This window comes from Procambarus clarkii, chromosome 47 (assembly GCF_040958095.1).
Source record: "Procambarus clarkii isolate CNS0578487 chromosome 47, FALCON_Pclarkii_2.0, whole genome shotgun sequence".
Lineage (NCBI taxonomy): Eukaryota > Metazoa > Arthropoda > Malacostraca > Decapoda > Cambaridae > Procambarus > Procambarus clarkii.
This window is the reverse complement of record NC_091196.1, coordinates 27161994-27183811: the sequence shown is the minus strand read 5'-3', so window position 1 is coordinate 27183811 and position 21818 is coordinate 27161994. Positions and strand designations below refer to the sequence as shown.

The following is a 21818-nucleotide window of genomic DNA, read 5'->3' as shown; positions in this document are numbered from 1 at the left end:
TACCACCACCACCAGTGTGACACAGTGTACCACCACCAGTGTGACACAGTGTACCACCACCAGTGTGACACAGTGTACCACCACCACCACCAGTGAGACACAGTGTACCACCACCAGTGTGACACAGTGTACCACCACCACCAGTGTGACACAGTGTACCACCACCACCACCAGTGTGACACAGTGTACCACCACCACCAGTGAGACACAGTGTACCACCACCACCACCAGTGTGACACAGTGTACCACCACCACCAGTGTGACACAGTGTACCACCACCACCAGTGAGACACAGTGTACCACCACCACCACCAGTGTGACACAGTGTACCACCACCACCAGTGTGACACAGTGTACCACCACCAGTGTGACACAGTGTTCCACTACCAGTGTGACACAGTGTTCCACCACCAGTGTGACAGTGTTCCACCACCAGTGTGACACAGTGTTCCACCACCAGTGTGACAGTGTTCCACTACCAGTGTGACACAGTGTTCCACCACCAGTGTGACGCAGTGTTCCACCACCAGTGTGACACAGTGTTCCACCACCAGTGTGACACAGTGTTCCACCACCAGTGTGACACAGTGTTCCACCACCAGTGTGACACAGTGTTCCACCACCAGTGTGACACAGTGTTCCACCACCAGTGTGACACAGTGTTCCACCACCAGTGTGACACAGTGTTCCACCACCAGTGTGACACAGTGTTCCACCACCAGTGTGACACAGTGTTCCACCACCAGTGTGACACAGTGTTCCACCACCAGTGTGACACAGTGTACCACCACCACCACCAGTGTGACACAGTGTTCCACCACCAGTGTGACACAGTGTTCCACCACCAGTGTGACACAGTGTTCCACCACCAGTGTGACACAGTGTTCCACCACTAGCGCGTTATAAATCTTTACGAAAGTACGGGTGTATAATCAGAAATTACGGATACATCTTTAGAAATGACAGAGTTCAAAGGTATAGCTTGCAGGTCATTACAGAGTTCACAGTCACACGCTGTAACCTTTGGGACCCTTCCGGCCACCCTTGGTATTGACACCTTCTGGGACTCTTCCGGCCACCCTTGGTATTGACACCTTCTGGGACTCTTTCGGCCACCCTTGTTATTGACACCTTCTGGGACCCTTCCGGCCACCCTTGGTATTGACACCTTCTGGGACCCTTCCGGCCACCCTTGGTATTGACACCTTCTGGGACCCTTCCGCCCACCCTTGGTATTGACACCTTCTGGGACCCTTCCGGCCACCCTTGGTATTGACACCTTCTGGGACCCTTCCGGCCACCCTTGGTATTGACACCTTCTGGGACTCTTTCGGCCACCCTTGGTATTGACACCTTCTGGGACTTTTCCGGCCACCCTTGGTATTGACACTGAGCGTAGCCACCTTCTGGGACCCACCTTATATACTTTGTGCTCCTCGGTGAGTCTGTCGAAGATGGAGTACATGGCGTTGAGCATGGAGACCACCTCCATGGGCGTGATGCGGCTGCAGATCTCCGTGAAGGTCACCACGTCCGAGAACAGGATCGTCACACTCTCGAAGGTCTGCAACCACAACAACAGTTTGTGCTCAAATCCACAAAGGTCTTGATGAGGGTTCGAACCTACGCACGGGATATTGGATGTGTTCATTTGATATATCACGTTGTTGTGATTTGTGTGTGTAGTTTGTGCTCTCTTGGAGGGTACTGACCTCGCAGGTGTCGACGGGGTTCTCGCCCTTCCTGAGCCGCTGGGCCACCTGCTTGGGAATCATCTGGTAGAGGAGCTCGTCCGTGCGGCGCATCTCGTCGTCCAGCTTCTTCATGGACTCCTCCAGCTTCTTGCTCTTCTGCTGCTCCTGTTCCAGCGCCAGGTTCAGCTCTACGGACTGTTGTGTGCCCGCCAGGATCATGTCTCTGTGGGGTGGAGGGAGGCAGGTGTGTGTGAGAGAGAGAGAGGGAGAGAGAGTGAGAGAGAGAGGGAGAGAGAGAGGGAGAGGGAGAGGGAGAGGGAGAGAGAGAGAGAGAGAGAGGGAGAGAGAGTGAGAGAGAGAGGGAGAGGGAGAGGGAGAGGGAGAGAGAGAGAGAGAGAGAGAGAGAGAGAGAGAGAGAGAGAGAGAGGGAGAGAGAGTGAGAGGGAGAGGGAGAGAGAGAGAGAGAGAGAGAGAGAGAGAGAGAGAGAGAGAGAGAGAGAGAGAGAGAGAGAGAGAGAGAGAGAGACCAAGAACATGAACAAACTAGAGCACATAGTTCCATTCCCTGATTACAAAACAGTTCACATAGAAACTGGGAAATTGGAAAGTTTGTGGTGGATTTGAAGAAAATTTGTTGTGTAATCTATTTTTAAATTATAGTGTTTCTTTGAACAATATCATTTGTTAAGCTGTTCCATATTATCATCTACCTGTTGACGTAAAAGAATTTGGCTTCGTTTTGTTGAGTATTATTTTGAGCATTAAAGCATTTTGTTTTTAATTTTAAAGTCTTATGGTATTCGGTAATCCTAAATGCTTACATTGTCACCTATTGCATTGTGTAGCAAAACATTTTGTTTTGTTCCTGGATAGTAAATGGTATTTCGTCATTGCTTATGCCTCAAAGTATAGACAATGTTCATTATTCCTCATGCAGCCCTCCTCCGAATAGACAGTACGTTTTAATACTAAATGTACTAAGTACATTCCTGACTATCGGCACAGTACATAAATACACTTAATCGCCAGCATCGCACCAAAATATTGTGAATATTAGAGTTTACCTGAAAAGCTGTATAGAAAACCACGACCACAGACGACCTTGGGAGTGTAGGAGGACAAGCATTTAAGCATTTATTGCTTCTTAATTACAATTAGAACTTAACCTATAGCTATATTGATATTACAATTTTATAAAACTAATAAAACAAAACTAAAGTCTTTCAATAAATTATAAAGTAACTCAGGATATTTTCAAATTTTGCATAAAATCTCTATTGTTTAATAAAATTGAAAAATAAATTCTTTATTTTTATAACTTGTTCATAGAATCGTATACAAAAACTTCAAACTAAAAATTTTGAGTGTATTATAACACAAAATTAGGAGAATACATGGGGGAGGTAAATGTAAGGGCACAATTAACTGTATTTATGTACTATGCAGTCAGGAATGTACTTATTATATTATTTAGTACCAGCTGTACCCGGCCACGCGTTGCTGTGGCTCAGCAACGCATGTGCGTTGCTGAGCCACAACAACCTTCCCTGTCCCCCAGACCCCAGCATTCCCCCCTCACCCGTCTTTTCGTCCTCCCCACCATTCCCCACTCTACCATCCTCTCTTCCTTTCCACCATGCCCCACTCCCCTGTCCCTTTGTCCTCCCCATCCCCCCGTGCCCACCAATCCCCACTCCCTCGTCCGATGCCTTCCCAAATGGTCTAATGTTCCCATCAGAAAATTGGGACCATCAAGTGATCTAATGTTCCCATCACTGAAATATAAGAAAAACAGTTAAAAAATTAAATGAAAATATGAAAAAATATAAAAATAAATTATACTCACGAAATGAACGGTATGGTAAACAACACAGCTCAATTCCAATGCAATTCACACAAAATAATTGAATCAAAATGAAAATAAATAAAAGTCTATGAAAATTCAATTAATCAATGCAATCAGAAACACTGAAATGGAATTGTAACACATCTAGTATAGCGTGTGTGTTGCTCTTACATGCAACAGATGGCACTGTGTTTTCAAGAAAAGCATAGTTAATTTTTACCTGTCACATGTGTGGCATACTTATACTTACGAAATGAACGGTATAGTAAACAACACAGCTCAATTCCAACACAATGTCACACAAAATAATTCACTATAAAATAAAATAAATCGAAATCTATGAAAATTAAATTTATCAATGCAATCGGAAACATTGAAATGGAATTCGTGACATATTTAGTATAGCATGCATGTTGCTATTATGTGCAACAGATGGCGCGGTTTTTAAAAAACGCATGTTTTTACCTGTCACAAGTGAGGCTTGTATATAGTATATATAAAAATATGCGCCTATTCGAATGCAACGTTGTGTCAAAATTTCAAAGCAATCGGTAAAGAGGTTTCGAAGATTTCCCTCACATGAAAAACAGTTTTTTCAGAAAAAGCATGTTTTTTTTACCGTTACAGACGTGACAGCTATATAGCATGTATATATAAACCTGCTCGGGTGCGAATGGAACGTTGTGTGAAAATTTCAAAGCAATCGGTGAAGAACTTTCGGAGATTAGCGATTTTGAACAAACGAACATTTACATTTTTATTTATATAGATTAAAACGTTCTGTCTTTTCGGAGGAAGAGTTGCACTTTGGTTTTGAGACTAGGAGCAGGCCCTAGTCGTTGCAACCCGTTCTCGCATTTGCTTACTGTCAATATTGGCTTATTTAATAAGTGCATATGTGAAATACTAATTGATTGTGAATATTTTAGTTTACCTTGAAAAGCTTCATAGAAAACACCGACCTCACCTAACCTTCTTAGTATGTTAAGATAAGCATCTTATTGCTTCTTATTTACAATTATTACTTAACCTATCAACGGTATAGGTTACTTAACCTATCAACGTTCTAGGTTAAGTAATAATTGTAAATAAGAAGCAATAAGATGCTTATCTTAACATACTAAGAAGGTTAGGTGAGGTCGGTGTTTTCTATGAAGCTTTTCAAGGTAAACTAAAATATTTACAATCAATTAGTATGTCACATATGCACTTATTAAATAAGCCAATATTGACTAGAGCAAAGTGCGAGAACGGGTTGGTCTTTTGGGACCTTGAGCTCAGTGTTACGTGAGTACGGCTGGGAGGTCACCAGACACTTTAAAACTGTGACATTCTTGAAGAGTCTTCAAGGTGGTTGTACTAAGTTTCCCAGCGACCTTTGTCTCTGGGACGGTGGGGACACCACCCGGGGACCTTTGTCTCTGGGACGGTGGGGACACCACCCGGCGACCTTTGTCTCTGGGACGGTGGGGACACCACCTGGCGACCTTTGTCTCTGGGACGGTGGGGACACCACCTGGCGACCTTTGTCTCTGGGACGGTGGGGACACCACCTGGCGACCTTTGTCTCTGGGACGGGGGGGACACCACCTGGCGACCATATCTCTGGGACGGTGGGGACACCACCCGGCGACCTTTGTCTCTGGGACGGTGGGGACACCACCCGGCGACCTTTGTCTCTGGGACGGTGGGGACACCACCCGGCGACCTTTGTCTCTGGGACGGTGGGGACACCACCCGGCGACCATATCTCTGGGACGGTGGGGACACCACCCGGCGACCTATGTCTCTGGGACGGTGGGGACACCACCCGGCGACCATATCTCTGGGACGGTGGGGACACCACCCGGCGACCTATGTCTCTGGGACGGTGGGGACACCACCCGGCGACCTATGTCTCTGGGACGGTGGGGACACCACCCGGCGACCTTTGTCTCTGGGACGGTGGGGACACCACCCGGCGACCTTTGTCTCTGGGACGGTGGGGACACCACCCGGCGACCTTTGTCTCTGGGACGGTGGGGACACCACCCGGCGACCTTTGTCTCTGGGACGGTGGGGACACCACCTGGCGACCTATGTCTCTGGGACGGTGGGGACACCACCTGGCGACCTATGTCTCTGGGACGGTGGGGACACCACCTGGCGACCTATGTCTCTGGGACGGTGGGGACACCACCTGGCGACCTATGTCTCTGGGACGGTGGGGACACCACCCGGCGACCTTTGTCTCTGGGACGGTGGGGACACCACCTGGCGACCTATGTCTCTGGGACGGTGGGGACACCACCCGGCGACCTATGTCTCTGGGACGGGGGGGACACCACCCGGCGACCTTTGTCTCTGGGACGGTGGGGACACCACCTGGCGAACTATGTCTCTGGGACGGTGGGGACACCACCCGGCGACCTATGTCTCTGGGACGGGGGGGACACCACCCGGCAACCTTTGTCTCTTGGACGGTGGGGACACCACCTGGCGACCTATGTCTCTGGGACGGCGGGGGACACTAAGGAGGGCTCCCACACGCGGGACTGGACACCCAGTTTTCTGTGGGGAGGTACAGGGTGAGATGGGAGCCACTCGAGGACCCTAGAAGATACTAATGTCACCACTACACATCAAATTGGGCCTACCTTTTGATGATTTCGGGGCTCAACGTCCCCGCGGCCCAGTCCTCAACCAGGCCTCCTAGTTGCTGGACTTGGTCAATTAGGCTGTTGGACGCGGCTGTTCACAGCCTGACATATGAATCACAGCCTGGTTGAACAGGTATCCTTTGGAGGTGTTTATCAAGTTCTCTCTTGAACACTGTGAAGGGTCGGCCAGTTATACCCCTTAAGTGTAGAGGAAGCGTGTTGAACAGTCTCGGGCCTCTGATTATTCTCTCTCAGAGTACCTGTTGCACCTCAATGGGGGTATTCTGCACATCCTGCCATGCCTTCTGGTGTCATGTGGTGTTATTTCTGTGTGCAGGTTTGGGACCAGCCCCTCTAATATTTTCCATGTGTAAATTATTATGTATCTCTCCCGCCTGCGCTCAAGAGAATACAGATTTAGGCATTTTAGTCGGTCCCAATAGTTTAGATGTTTTACTGAGTGGATTTTAGCAGTAAAGGATCTCTGTACGCTCTCCAGGTCAGCAATTTCTCCAGCTTTGAAAGGGGCTGTCATTGTGCAGCAGTACTCCACTCTAGAGGGCACTAGCGTCTTGAAGAGTATCACCATTAGTATAGCATCTCTAGTTTGAAAAGTTCTTGTTACCCAATCTGTCATTTTTCTTGCAGTTGTGACGGCTACTTTATTTTGTTCTTTAAAGGTAAGGTCTTCCGACATGAGTACACCCAAATTCTTTACATTGCTTTTTCGTTCTATGTTATGATTTGCCTGCGTTTTGTACATGGTTTCCTTTTATATGTTTTCATTTTTTCACAGCGCAGGAGCTGGAATTTATCTTCGTTAAATATCATATTATTTTCTGTAGCCCATTGAAAGACCTGATTTACAACTAACTGGAGGTTTGCTGCGTCCTCTATGTTATCTACTCTCATAAAAAATCTTAGTGCCATTTGCAAAGGATGATACGGTACTATACTTTGTCCTTGTCTATGTCCGATATGAGGATGAGAAAAAGTACTGGAGCAAGCACAGTACCCTGGGGAACTGAGTTCTTCCCGGTTGATGGTCCGGATTTTATTTTGTTGACTATTACACATTGGGTTCTGTTATTCAAGAAATTGTAGATCCATCTCCCTATTTACGGTAATTCCTTTTGATCGCATTTTGTGTGCAATAACACCATGGTCACATTTGTCAAAGGCTTTTACGAAATCTGTGTAAATTACATCAGCGTTTTACTTGTCTTCCATGGCATCTAATGCCATGTCATAGTGGTCCAGCAACTGTGACAGGCAAGAGCACCCCATTCTGAAACCATGTTGTTCAGGGTTATATAGATGCTGGGATTCCATGTATTTTGTGATCTTACTTCTTAGCACTATTTCAAAGATTTTTATGATGTGTGATGTTAGTGCTATTGGTCTCTAATTTTTTGCCTATGCTTTATTTCCTCCTTTATGGAGTGGTGCTATCTCTGCTGTGTTTAGTATGTCAGGGATAACCCCAGTATGTAGGCTCTGTCCTCAAAGAATGTGAAGAGCATGCGATAGTGGATTTATACAGTTCTTCATGAATATAAAGTTCCAAGAATCCGGGCCTGGTGCAGAGTGCATAGGCATACTGTCTATGGCTTCTTCAAAATTAAGTGGGGATAGGGTGACATCTGATATATGATTTGATGTTGGTATCACATCCATGAAAAATTCATTTGGGTTATCAATCTTCAGTGTGTGTTGAGTGGCTCGCTGAAAACAGAGTCGTACTGCTTCCTCAGTAGCTCGCTCATTTCTTTGTTGTCATCAGTGAAAGTTCCATCTCCCTCCTGCAGGGGCCCGATATTAGATGTAGTTTTTGATCTTGGTGTTGCATAGGAGACAAAATATTTCATATTTCTCTATTTCACTGATGGCCTTTTGCTCTCTTTGTTTCTCCTTGATTTTGAATGATTCTTGTAGCTTGAGTTCAATTGTTTCTATTTCTCTACCTAACCTTCTTCGTCGTTCTTGAGTTAGGGGTGTGACTCAAGTTGTTCCGCTATTCGTTTTCTTCGCCTATAGAGGGAACGCCGTTCCCGTTCCAATATGCATCTCTTCCTTTTTTTCCTAGGGGTATGCGGTTTGAGCATATTTTTAGTGCAGCTGAGCTTATTTTCTCCAGGCACTGCTTCAGGTTTGCATTTTCAAGTTGTTCTTCCCAGCTTATTTCTGCGAGGTCTTGGTTTATTTGCTCCCAGTTAATCTGTTTATTATTAAATAATACGTTACATTACAACCATTTATATTGGAGTACAGAGCCTTATGAAACAATCGGCCCCAGCTCTGGATAAAGAGTCGCCAGTCTTCAAGACTGGAAAATTGATTCCACTGTTCTATTGAAATAATAATTCCATATACATTTAATACCTATAAATAAGTTTAATTAATTTAATTGACCAAGTTATTAAATCGTGCACCGTACGGGGGCCACAAGTCACTGGGAAGAGATGGGCAGACGGAATGGGCAGACGGGATGGGCAGACGGGATGGGCAGACGGGATGGGAAGACGGGATGGGCAGACGGGATGGGAAGACGGGATGGGCAGACGGAATGGGCAGACGGGATGGGAAGACGGGATGGGCAGACGGGATGGGAAGACGGGATGGGCAGACGGGATGGGAAGACGGAATGGGCAGACGGGATGGGAAGACGGAATGGGCAGACGGGATGGGAAGACGGGATGGGCAGACGGGATGGGAAGACGGGATGGGCAGACGGGATGGGCAGACGGGATGGGCAGACGGGATGGGAAGACGGGATGGGCAGACGGGATGGGCAGACGGGATGGGCAGACGGGATGGGAAGACGGAATGGGCAGACGGGATGGGCAGACGGGATGGGAAGACGGAATGGGCAGACAAATACTATTGGCAGAAAAACAACAATGAGTGAGTACACATAACCCCGCACCAGTCATCTGAGGAACATATTAACGTCAACTACGTTATCTTGTGGTTATCTTGAGATAATTTCGGGGCTTAGCGTCCCCGCGGCCCGGTCCTCGACCAGGCCTCCTCCTAGAGGCCTCCTCCTCGACCATTACACTAAAATAGTGAAGGGTCAAGAGGCAACATCATTCCAACATCAATTAACATGACCAAGGGCAGGAATGGCCCCGAGTGAAAACTAGACACTGGTGAACTACCTTGAGGTTACCTTGAGGTGCTTCCGGGGCTTAGCGTCCCCGCGGCCCGGTCGTCGACCAGGCCTCCTCTAATACTATTGGAATATAAAAACAAAACTGTTTTAATTTAATGTACGTTTGGTGAGCAAGTGGAAGGAGTTACGAGGGAAGGTAGTTGATACGAGCTCTACATAGTTGTGAAGGTATTATACGGTCTGGAGACTGGAGGAAGTGATGTAGGCGACTGACAGGCGGGGTCCAGGGGCCAGATTCACGAAAGCACTTACGCAAGCACTTACGAACGTGTACATCTTTCCTCAATCTCTGACGGCTTTGGTTACATTTATTTAAAAAATTACAAGCATGAAAACTTCCCATTCAAGTGTTGTTATTGTTATAAACAGCCTCCTGGTGCTTCGGAACTCATTAGCTGCATAATAATTGGAAACAAAGCCGCCAAAGATTGAGAAAAGATGTACAGGTTCGTAAGTGTTTGCGTAAGTGCTTTCGTGAATCTGGCCCCAGGAAGTTACAGTGTGTGTCAGTATTGCTGCAAGCTTTATAACTTTATATGACAAACTTTAGAGACGGGTTAGCACAAACTTACTTCTTATCCCGTTACAACACACACACACACACACACACACACACACACACCCACACACACCCACACACACACACACACCCACACACACACACACACACACACACACACACACACACACACACACACACACACACACACACACACACACACACCCACACACACACACACACACACACACACACACACACACACACACACACACACACACAGGTTCGAAAGGTTCGAAATTACAAGAGATGAGGTCAAGAAGCACCTATTGGAGCTGGATGTGAGAAAAGCTGTTGGGCCGGATGGAATCTCACCATGGGTATTGAAAGAGTGTGCAGGAGCACTTAGCTTGCCACTCTCCATAGTGTATAGTAGGTCACTGGAAACGGGAGACCTACCAGAAGTATGGAAGACTGCTAATGTAGTACCAATATTTAAAAAGGGTGACAGACAAGAGGCACTGAACTACAGGCCAGTGTCCTTAACTTGTATACCATGCAAGGTGATGGAGAAGATTGAGAGAAAAAACCTAGTAACACATCTGGAGAGAAGAGACTTCGTGACAACCCATCAACATGGGTTCAGGGAGGGTAAATCTTGCCTTACAGGCGTGATAGAATTCTATGATCAGGTGACAAAGATTAAACAAGAAAGAGAAGGATGGGCGGACTGCATTTTTTTGGACTGTCGGAAAGCCTTTGACACAGTACCCCATAAAAGGTTGATGCATAAGCTGGAGAAACAGGCAGGAGTAACTGGTAGGGCGCTCCAGTGGATAAGGGAGTACCTAAGCAATAGGAAGCAGAGAGTTATAGTGAGGGGTGAGACCTCAGAATGGCGGGAAGTCAGCAGTGGAGTCCCACAGGGCTCTGTGCTTGGACCTATCCTGTTTCTGATATACGTAAATGATCTCCCAGAGGGTATAGACTCATTCCTCTCAATGTTTGCTGACGACGCCAAAATTATGAGAAGGATTAAGACAGAGGAGGACAGCTTGAGGCTACAAGAAGACCTGGACAAGCTGCAGGAATGGTCGAACAAATGGATGTTAGAGTTTAACCCAAGCAAATGTAATGTAATGAAGATAGGAGTAGGAAGCAGGAGACCAGATACAAGGTATCACTTGGGAGATGAAATACTTCAAGAGTCCGAGAGAGAGAAAGACCTGGGGGTTGATATCACGCCAGACCTGTCCCCTGAAGCTCATATCAAGAGGATAACATCAGCAGCATATGCCAGGTTGGCTAACATAAGAACGGCCTTTAGAAACTTGTGTAAGGAATCTTTCAGAACATTATATACCACATATGTCAGACCAATCCTGGAGTATGCGGCTCCAGCATGGAGTCCATATCTAGTCAAGCATAAGACTAAACTGGAAAAGGTTCAAAGGTTTGCCACCAGACTAGTACCCGAGCTAAGAGGTATGAGCTACGAGGAGAGAATACGGGAATTGAACCTCACTTCGCTGGAAGACAGAAGAGTTAGGGGGGACATGATCACCACATTCAAGATTCTCAAGGGAATCGACAGGGTTGATAAAGATAGGCTATTTAACACAAGGGGCACACGCACTAGGGGACACAGGTGGAAACTGAGTGCCCAAATGAGCCACAGAGATATTAGAAAGAACTTTTTTAGTGTCAGAGTGGTTGACAAATGGAATGCATTAGGAAGCAATGTGGTGGAGGCTGACTCCATACACAGTTTCAAGTGTAGATATGATAGAGCCCAATAGGCTCAGGAACTTGTACACCTGTTGATTGACGGTTGAGAGGCGGGACCATAGAGCCAGAGCTCAACCCCCGCAAGCACAACTAGGTGAGTACAACTAGGTGAGTACACACATACACACACACACACACACACACACACACACACACACACACACACACACACACACACACACACACACACACACACACACACACCTACCTGGAGAAGTCGTGCATAGAGAGGTCGTTGATGAAGAGGCCGGCGTAGATGAGGGAGTCGAGGTCCTTCATGACGGGCGTTCCCAGGAAGAGGATCAGCTTCCACTCCTCCATGTGCATCATCTGACCTGCGGGCGACACCCAGACCTGCCGTCAGTAACGGAGGGAGAGAGGGAGGGAGAGAGAGAGAGAGAGAGAGAGAGAGAGAGAGAGAGAGAGAGAGAGAGAGAGAGAGAGAGAGAGAGAGAGAGAGAGAGAGTTATCAGGGGGAAAGCGAAGCCATTACGACTACAGCACTTGGAAGGGGTCAAGACAAGGAATTTGGATGGGACAAGGACAAATAAATGATGGCCCAACCACTGAGACAGTCGGGGATTGAGCCCCAACCTGCATGAAGCGAGACCATCGCCCTACCGTCCACCCCCAAGTGGCTGGCCAGAGAGAGAGACGGAAATAGAAACTTGAGTTTGTGACAGAGCGTTTGACAGGTATACAGGAAAGAGACAAACATACACAGACAGAAATACAGAATAATTGTAAGTGAGGAACTCTGGTACACATGACACGAGTTTTAATTAACACGAAGAACCGGATCATGTGTGGATACGAAGCCTTAGACAACCGTTCGTGTTGCTTAGCCTTAGACACCTCATCATGGGAAGAAGAAGAAGAGAGGAAACATGATTCTTCTGGTAGACAGCATTATTATAAAACATTATTAATCAATTTATTAAAATTATCTGATTAAATCAACTGGTTAAAAAGCTGATACTGTTTACAAAGCATGCTACTAGATACGTGGAGAATATGGCAGAATACGCTAGGGAGTCATATACATGGCAAATAAAAAGATATAAAATTATAGATAATTTGAACTCCCTGTGGCCAAGGGCCATCATAACAACCTTGATCAACAATGACATTGTAGCTTGCACCTTTGATCAACAATGACATTGTAGCTTGCACCTTTGATCAACAATGACATTGTAGCTTGCACCTTTGATCAACAATGACATTGTAGCTTGCACCTTTGATCAACAATGACATTGTAGCTTGCACCTTTGATTAGCTAGGAGAGGTAAATCAAAATTTACCTAATACAACAAGAAGTGTGACGACACCACAAAGGCCTGAAAGCACACCTGAAATGCTGGGCAGTGTAGCTGCCAAGGGTACCTTTGGGCAGTGTAGCTGCCAAGGGTACCTTTGGGCAGTGTAGCTGCCAAGGGTACCTTTGGGCAGTGTAGCTGCCAAGCGTACCTTTGGGCAGTGTAGCTGCCAAGGGTACCTTTGGGCAGTGTAGCTGCCAAGCGTACCTTTGGGCAGTGTAGCCGCCAAGCATACCTTTGGGCAATGTAGCTGCCAAACTTACCTTTGAGCCTGAAGGATTTATCTTGAATGTCGTCCTCGGATATGGTGAGAGTGCCCCCGTGGAGCTCACCATTCAGTCGCTTCTTGTTCTGGAACTTGGTGGTGGACGTGGCCAGCTCGAAGATGTTGTTGGTACGCTTGAGGATCTGCCGGAGGAGCGCACCGTTACCCTGTGTTAGTAGTAGTGGTCTCAGGTCCCTACACGGCCAACCTCTCCCCGCTGGTCACCGACCAACCGCTGGACGGTAGAGCGTCATGCAGGTCGGCGTTCCACCCCCCCCCCCCCCCCGACGGCCCAAATGGTTGGGCACCATTCCTTTCCCCCCCGTCCCATCCCAAATCCTTATCCTGACCCCTTCCCAGTGCTATATTGTCGTAATGGCTTATTGGTGCTTTCACCCCTGACAGTTCCCTTTCCGCCGGTCACTACTCGTCTCGAGAAATATTGACGTCACATCGTTAGCTAGAAATCCCTCGCCTACATATTAGTAACTATTCGTACGTGTTATATTTAGTCAGACGATGTAGCAATATTGATCTAAATGGTGACTGTGATCTCTTGTGTTCAACACTACACACTGACCACCACCTGCTGTACACAACACTACACACTGACCACCACCTGCTGTACACAACACTACACACTGACCACCCACCTGCTGTACACAACACTACACACTGACCACCACCTGCTGTACACAACACTACACACACTGACCACCACCTGCTGTACACAACACTACACACACTGACCACCACCTGCTGTACACAACACTACACACTGACCACCACCTGCTGTACACAACACTACACACTGACCACCACCTGCTGTACACAACACTACACACTGACCACCCACCTGCTGTACACAACACTACACACACTGACCACCACCTGCTGTACACAACACTACACACACTGACCACCACCTGCTGTACACAACACTACACACTGACCACCACCTGCTGTACACAACACTACACACACTGACCACCACCTGCTGTACACAACACTACACACTGACCACCACCTGCTGTACACAACACTACACACTGACCACCACCTGCTGTACACAACACTACACACTGACCACCACCTGCTGTACACAACACTACACACTGACCACCACCTGCTGTACACAACACTACACACTGACCACCACCTGCTGTACACAACACTACACACTGACCACCCACCTGCTGTACACAACACTACACACTGACCACCACCTGCTGTACACAACACTACACACTGACCACCACCTGCTGTACACAACACTACACACTGACCACCCACCTGCTGTACACAACACTACACACTGACCACCCACCTGCTGTACACAACACTACACACTGACCACCCACCTGCTGTACACAACACTACACACTGACCACCACCTGCTGTACACAACACTACACACTGACCACCACCTGCTGTGGGTGGTCGGGTGACGGGGGGGGGGGGGATTATGTAAGGGGAGAATGATAATGCGGAACAGACATGAAACAGGAATGGTGCCAACTAAGGATTAAAAATGGGGCTGAAGAAGAAGAGGAGCCAGTGAGAGGCAACGCGGTACAGCGTGCCTGAAACGCGGGAAAAGTGGCGCGCGAGGACGCCCCGCTCCCAGGCTTGGAACTTACGCTGTAGAACTCGAAGTCGACGTGAGGTCTGGTGATGTCGAACCAGTCGGTGAGTCGCTTCCCCACCAGCTCCGGCATGATCTGCATCATGCTGTTGCCGATCTGCTTCACCTCCAGCGTCGTCCTGCAGACAGGTCAACACAGGTCACCACAGGTCAACACCATACTCTCACACTATTCATCATCAAGGTTAGGTGCTGTCATTCATCGGTCACGGAGAGAGAGAGAGAGAGAGAGAGAGAGAGAGAGAGAGAGAGAGAGAGAGAGAGAGAGGGGGAGAGAGAGAGAGAGAGAGGGGGGGAGAGAGAGAGAGAGAGAGAGAGAGAGAGAGAGAGAGAGAGAGAGAGAGAATGTTAGCTGCTACTCTGAAACAAATACACATCATCGTTGCCAACCTGATTTAGCAGAGAGACAAGGGGGGGATAATTATTATACTACAATAACAAGCGTAAAGCGACTAATATTCAACGGATCCTGGCCCTCAAGGTAGTATCATTCAGGGGTCAGCTACTATCATTCAGGGGTCACGTACTATCATTCAGGGGTCAGCTACTATCATTCAGGGGTCAGGTACTATCATTCAGGGGTCACGTACTATCATTCAGGGGTCACGTACTATCATTCAGGGGTCAGCTACTATCATTCAGGGGTCAGGTACTCTCATTCAGGGGTCAGCTACTATCATTCAGGGGTCAGGTACTCTCATTCAGGGGTCAGCTACTATCATTCAGGGGTGAGCTACTATCATTCAGGGGTGAGCTACTATCATTCAGGGGGCAGCTACTATCATTCAGGGGTGAGCTACTATCATTCAGGGGTGAGCTACTATCATTCAGGGGTGAGCTACTATCATTCAGGGGTGAGCTACTATCATTCAGGGGTGAGCTACTATCATTCAGGGGTCAGCTACTATCATTCAGGGGTGAGCTACTATCATTCAGGGGTCAGCTACTATCATTCAAAGGTCAGCTACTATCATTCAAGAGTTCGGTACTCTCATCAATCGATTGGGAATCGAGAAATCCCCCACGGTGGAGAATTAACTCCCAGGACCGAAGTTAGTGGAAGTGGTGGACAGAAACTTCTTAAGACGTATACAGCAAGTTAAGGATGACACCGGAGAAATGGGATAAGATACACCAAGCCTCTTATTGGACCTGATCTTCCCTCTGACCGAGGAAGACATCGAGAAATTGGAGCACGAAATACCACTGGGACTCGTTGACCATTGTGTCCTGGGACGCACTGACCATTGTGTCCTGGGACGCACTGACCATTGTGTCCTGGGACGCACTGACCATTGTGTCCTGGGACTCACTGACCACTGTGTCCTGGGACGCACTGACCATTGTGTCCTGGGACGCACTGACCATTGTGTCCTGGGACTCACTGACCATTATGTCCTGGGACTCACTGACCATTGTGTCCTGGGACTCAGTGACCATTGTGTCCTAGGACTCACTGACCATTGTGTCCTGGGACTCACTGACCATTATGTCCTGGGACTCACTGACCATTGTGTCCTGGGACTCACTGACCATTGTGTCCTGGGACTCACTGACCATTGTGTCCTGGGACTCACTGACCATTGTGTCCTGGGACTCACTGACCATTGTGTCCTGGGACTCACTGACCATTGTGTCCTGGGACTCACTGACCATTGTGTCCTGGGACTCACTGACCATTGTGTCCTGGGACTCACTGACCATTGTGTCCTGGGACTCACTGACCATTGTGTCCTGGGACTCACTGACCATTGTGTCCTGGGACTCACTGACCATTGTGTCCTGGGACTCACTGACCATTATGTCCTGGGACTCACTGACCATTGTGTCCTGGGACTCACTGACCATTATATCCTGGGACTCACTGACCATTGTGTCCTGGGACTCACTGACCATTGTGTCCTGGGACTCACTGACCATTGTGTCCTGGGACTTAGTGACCATTGTGTCCTGGGACTCACTGACCATTGTGTCCTGGGACTCACTGACCATTGTGTCCTGGGACTCACTGACCATTGTGTCCTGGGACTCACTGACCATTGTGTCCTGGGACTCAGTGACCATTGTGTCCTGGGACTCAGTGACCATTGTGTCCTGGGACTCACTGACCATTGTGTCCTGGGACTCACTGACCATTGTGTCCTGGGACTCAGTGACCATTGTGTCCTGGGACTCACTGACCATTGTGTCCTGGGACTCACTGACCATTGTGTCCTGGGACTCAGTGACCATTGTGTCCTGGTGGTATTTGACTTCATGAGCTAACTTAAACCATCAACAAGGCGGCATGTGGGCAGGGAAAGGAGAGTAGACTATAGCAAGGGGGATTACATGAAAGAATCTGGAAAGAATGCAACTGGAGGAAGAACTTCGAGGGCAGACAGTTAGTGTAAACAATGGACCAAGTCAAACTGAGATGCAAGAGGCGGAAAAAAAAGATCCATGCCAGCAATAAGGGAAACAAATAGGAGAGAACCCGTTGTTCAACAGACTACCAAGAACCAGAAGGAAGAGAGAATATAATAACCAGAGGCTCAATAGACAGTGCTAAGAAGCAGACGGAGGAGAGAGAATATCGTTAGTTCTAATAATCTGAGGCTCAATAGATAGTGCCAAGACACAGGAGGTGAATATACAGTACAGGAAATTGTAAAGAAATTTGCTAGGACTCTCGTCAGGTTGCAGGGAGTGTTGACAACAGAGCTTGAACAGCCCTCAACGCTACAGAAGGAGGTGACTCTCGTCAGCTTGCAGGGAGTGTTGACAACAGAGCTTGAACAGCCCTCAACGCTACAAAAGGAGGTGACTCTCGTCAGGTTGCAGGGAGTGTTGACAACAGAGCTTGAACAGCCCTCAACGCTACAGAAGGAGGTGACTCTCGTCAGCTTGCAGGGAGTGTTGACAACAGAGCTTGAACAGCCCTCAACGCTACAAAAGGAGGTGACTCTCGTCAGCTTGCAGGGAGTGTTGACAACAGAGCTTGAACAGCCCTCAACGCTACAGAAGGAGGTGACTCTCGTCAGCTTGCAGGGAGTGTTGACAACAGAGCTTGAACAGCCCTCAACGCTACAGAAGGAGGTGACTCTCGTCAGCTTGCAGGGAGTGTTGACAACAGAGCTTGAACAGCCCTCAACGCTACAAAAGGAGGTGGCCCTAGATGAGAGACTGTTAAACATTGGGGCATCACAAGAGGAAGTAAGGAAACAACCAGCATCACTAGACCAAATTATAACTATTGGACCAGACAACATAATACCATAGTTGTTATAAGAATTGACACAGGCCTTCATCATACCTCTAGTATTGATCTTTAATAAGTCACCTGCAAAGAGAGAACTGCTCAACTGCGGAAAAAAAGACAAATGTGAGAGTAGAGGCACTTAACTACAGACTAGTGTCGCTGGCCAGCATCCCCCCAGCAATGTGCTCGAATGCAAAATAAGTATAAGATTAGTCACACATCTGCGAAGAATTAGGTATGCAAACAAACATCAACGTGGCTTTAAGGATGGGAAATCGTGCTTGATAAACCTATCGGAGTTCTGTGATAAAGTTAGGGAAATAAGGGAGGACAGAAAATGTTGGGCTGTCTGCATATTTTTGGACTGCTAAAAATTTTTTTGACACGCTACCTCACAAGAAATTAGTACACAAATTTCAAAGGCAGGCGGAGGTAAGTGGTAAAGCACTGACATAGGTAAGGAATTACCTAACAGACAGGAGTCAGAGTCACAGCGAGGAGTGAGGAGTGGGACTGACATAGAGTAACACGGGGACCACCTCAAGGGTCCCTGCTCGGTCCCATACTATTTTTCGTTTATGTACATGACCTGCAGACAGTCCACTCCAGACCTGCAACCAGAACGCAACTCCATAGTCTCCTGAGACTGATGGATGCCTACTGAAGGACCTGTCTGCAGGAGTTTAATCATACATGTCAATGTATGCAGACGATGCAAACCTAATGAGAAGAGTTTAGACAGTTGTTAAATGTGAGTTTCTCCAAGAAGACTTACACAAGTTGCAGAGTTGGTCCGATAAATGGCTTTTAGATTTCAACAATAGCAAGTGTAGAGAGAAGGAAATGGGAACAGGTGCCAGGAGACCATAAGGACAGTACACAATGAAAGGGAGACTTCCTTCCAGTAACGACTAGAGTAATAGACAAGGGAGTGGACGTAACACCAAACTTACCTCTTAAGCACATACAAAAGGACAACGCCACCAGAGTACACCAACAAAAGTCAGAACATTATTCAGGAATATAAATATAGAGACTTTTAGATCTCTGTTCACTGCCTATGTGAGACTAGTGTTTGAGTATGCTGCCTCATCGTGAAGCCCCATCTAACACAAAACTCCTAAGGATTCTTAAAAGTTCAGAAGTTTGCAACGAGGTTCATCCCAGAATTGCGAGGGATGTGGGATGAAGAGAGACTGAAAGAACTAAGCCTAACGATGCTAGACAAGAGGAGAAATTGATGAGACATGATAGAGACGTATACAATACTTAGGGGATTGACAGTGGAAAAGGATAACATATTCACAATGAAAACCAACAGAACTAGAGGGCATGGATGGAAGTGTGAGACTCAGATGAATCATAAAGATGTTACAAGATTTTCTTTTAGCGTAAGAGAAGCGGGAAAATGGAATTAACTAAAGAAACGGGTTGTAGAAGTAAGCTCGATTCACAAATTTAAAAGCAGATATAAAAGGGAAATAGGCCAGGAGTCATCGCATTAGACATCTGATGACTAGAAATGCCATCGGATGGAATCAAGAGCTAAATATCAATCCTGTAAGGACAAATATGAGTTCAAATAGGTAAGTACACAAACAAACACACACACACACACACACACACACACACACACACACACACACACACACACACACACACACACACACACACACACACACACACCCCACACACACACACACACACACACACACACACACACACACACACACACACACACACACACACACACCCCACACACACACACACACACACACACACACACACACACACACACACACACACACACACACACACACACACCCACCCACACACACACACACACACCCACCCACACACACCCACACACACCCACGCACACACACACACACACACACACACACACACACACACACACACACACACACACACACACACACACACACACACACTAAATTGCTGCATAGCCACATCAGGAGAAAAACAACAGTAAAGGAACAGGTTATGAAATTAAGGTTAGGGGCAGAAGGATTCACTACAAACGACAAGGAAGTGTGTGAGGAACTGAATAAGAAATTCCAGGAGGTCTTCACCTTAAAGCAAGGAGAAATCCCAGAGATAAGAGAGGGAATAGCTAACCAGGAACCACTGGAAGAGTTTGAGATTACCAGCGGGGAAGTAAGGAAGTGTTTACTAGAATTGGATGTGACAAAGGCTATAGGTCCAGATGGAATCTCCCCTTGGATACTAAAGGAAGGAGCAGAAGAACTGTGCCTCCCGCTCTCCATGGTGTATAACAAATCACTGGCAACAGGGGAACTGCCAGAAATTTGGAAAGCAGCTAACGTAGTCCCGATATACAAGAAAGGGGATAGACAGGAGGCACTGAATTACAGACCAGTGTCCCTAACCTGCATACCATGCAAGTTGATGGAGAAGATTGTGCGAAGAAAGCTAGTGGAACATCTGGAGCGAAAGAACTTTGTAACACAGCATCAACATGGATTCAGGGATGGCAGGTCCTGCCTCACTGGGTTACTTGAATTCTACGACCAGGCAACAAAAATAAGGCAAGAAAGAGAAGGGTGGGCAGACTGCATATTTTTGGATTGTCAGAAAGCCTTTGACACAGTGCCACACAAGAGGCTAGTGAAAAAACTGGAGATGCAGGCTGGAGTGAAAGGGAAGGTACTCCGTTGGATACAGGAGTACCTAAATAACAGGAGACAACGAGTAAGTGTGAGGGGTGAGGTCTCAGATTGGCGAGACGTTACGAGTGGAGTACCGCAGGGGTCAGTCCTTGGACCTATACTGTTTCTGATATATGTAAATGATCTTCCAGAGGGTATAGAATCGTTTCTCTCAATGTTTGCCGATGATGCAAAAATTATGAGGAGGATTGAAACTGAGGACGATAGTAGGAGGCTGCAAGATGACCTAGACAGACTGAGTGAATGGTCCAACAAATGGCTGCTGAAGTTCAACCCGAGTAAATGCAAAGTAATGAAACTAGGTGGTGGAAATAGGAGGCCAAATACAGGATACAGAATAGGAGATGAAGTACTTAATGAAACGAACAGAGAGAAAGATCTAGGAGTTGATATCACACCAAACCTGTCTCCTGAAGCCCACATAAAAAGAATAACGTCTGCGGCATATGCGAGGCTGGCTAACATCAGAACAGCGTTCAGGAACCTGTGTAAGGAATCATTCAGAATCTTGTACACCACATATGTAAGACCAATCCTGGAGTATGCGGCCCCAGCATGGAGCCCGTACCTTGTCAAGCACAAGACGAAGCTGGAAAAAGTCCAAAGGTATGCCACTAGACTAGTCCCAGAACTAAGAGGCATGAGTTACGAGGAAAGGCTGCGGGAAATGCACCTTACGACACTGGAAGACAGAAGAGTAAGGGGAGACATGATCACAACCTACAAAATCCTCAGAGGAATCGACCGGGTAAACAAGGATAAACTATTCAACACTGGTGGGACGCGAACAAGGGGACACAGGTGGAAACTGAGTACTCACATGAGCCACAGAGACGTTAGAAGGAACTTTTTTAGTGTCAGAGTAGTTAACGGATGGAATGCATTAGGCAGTGATGTGGTGGAGGCTGACTCCATACACAGTTTTAAATGTAGATATGATAGAGCCCAGTAGGCTCAGGAATCTGTACACCAGTTGATTGACAGTTGAGAGGCGGGACC

The 21818-nt window shown here is 47.2% G+C and overlaps 1 protein-coding gene across 1 annotated transcript in view; it reads right to left on the bottom strand.

Moving 5' to 3' along the window:
- The window catches only part of Gyc88E (Guanylyl cyclase at 88E), a 502958-nt gene that overhangs the window by 50199 nt on the left and 430941 nt on the right, over positions 1-21818 (bottom strand). The window contains exons 7-11 of the mRNA XM_069302345.1: positions 14863-14986; positions 13221-13365; positions 11850-11976; positions 1713-1917; positions 1418-1564 (exon numbers count right to left, since the gene is read on the bottom strand). Of these exons, the coding sequence (XP_069158446.1) occupies positions 1418-1564; positions 1713-1917; positions 11850-11976; positions 13221-13365; positions 14863-14986 (748 nt within the window). The remainder of the gene's footprint in view (positions 1-1417; positions 1565-1712; positions 1918-11849; positions 11977-13220; positions 13366-14862; positions 14987-21818) is intronic.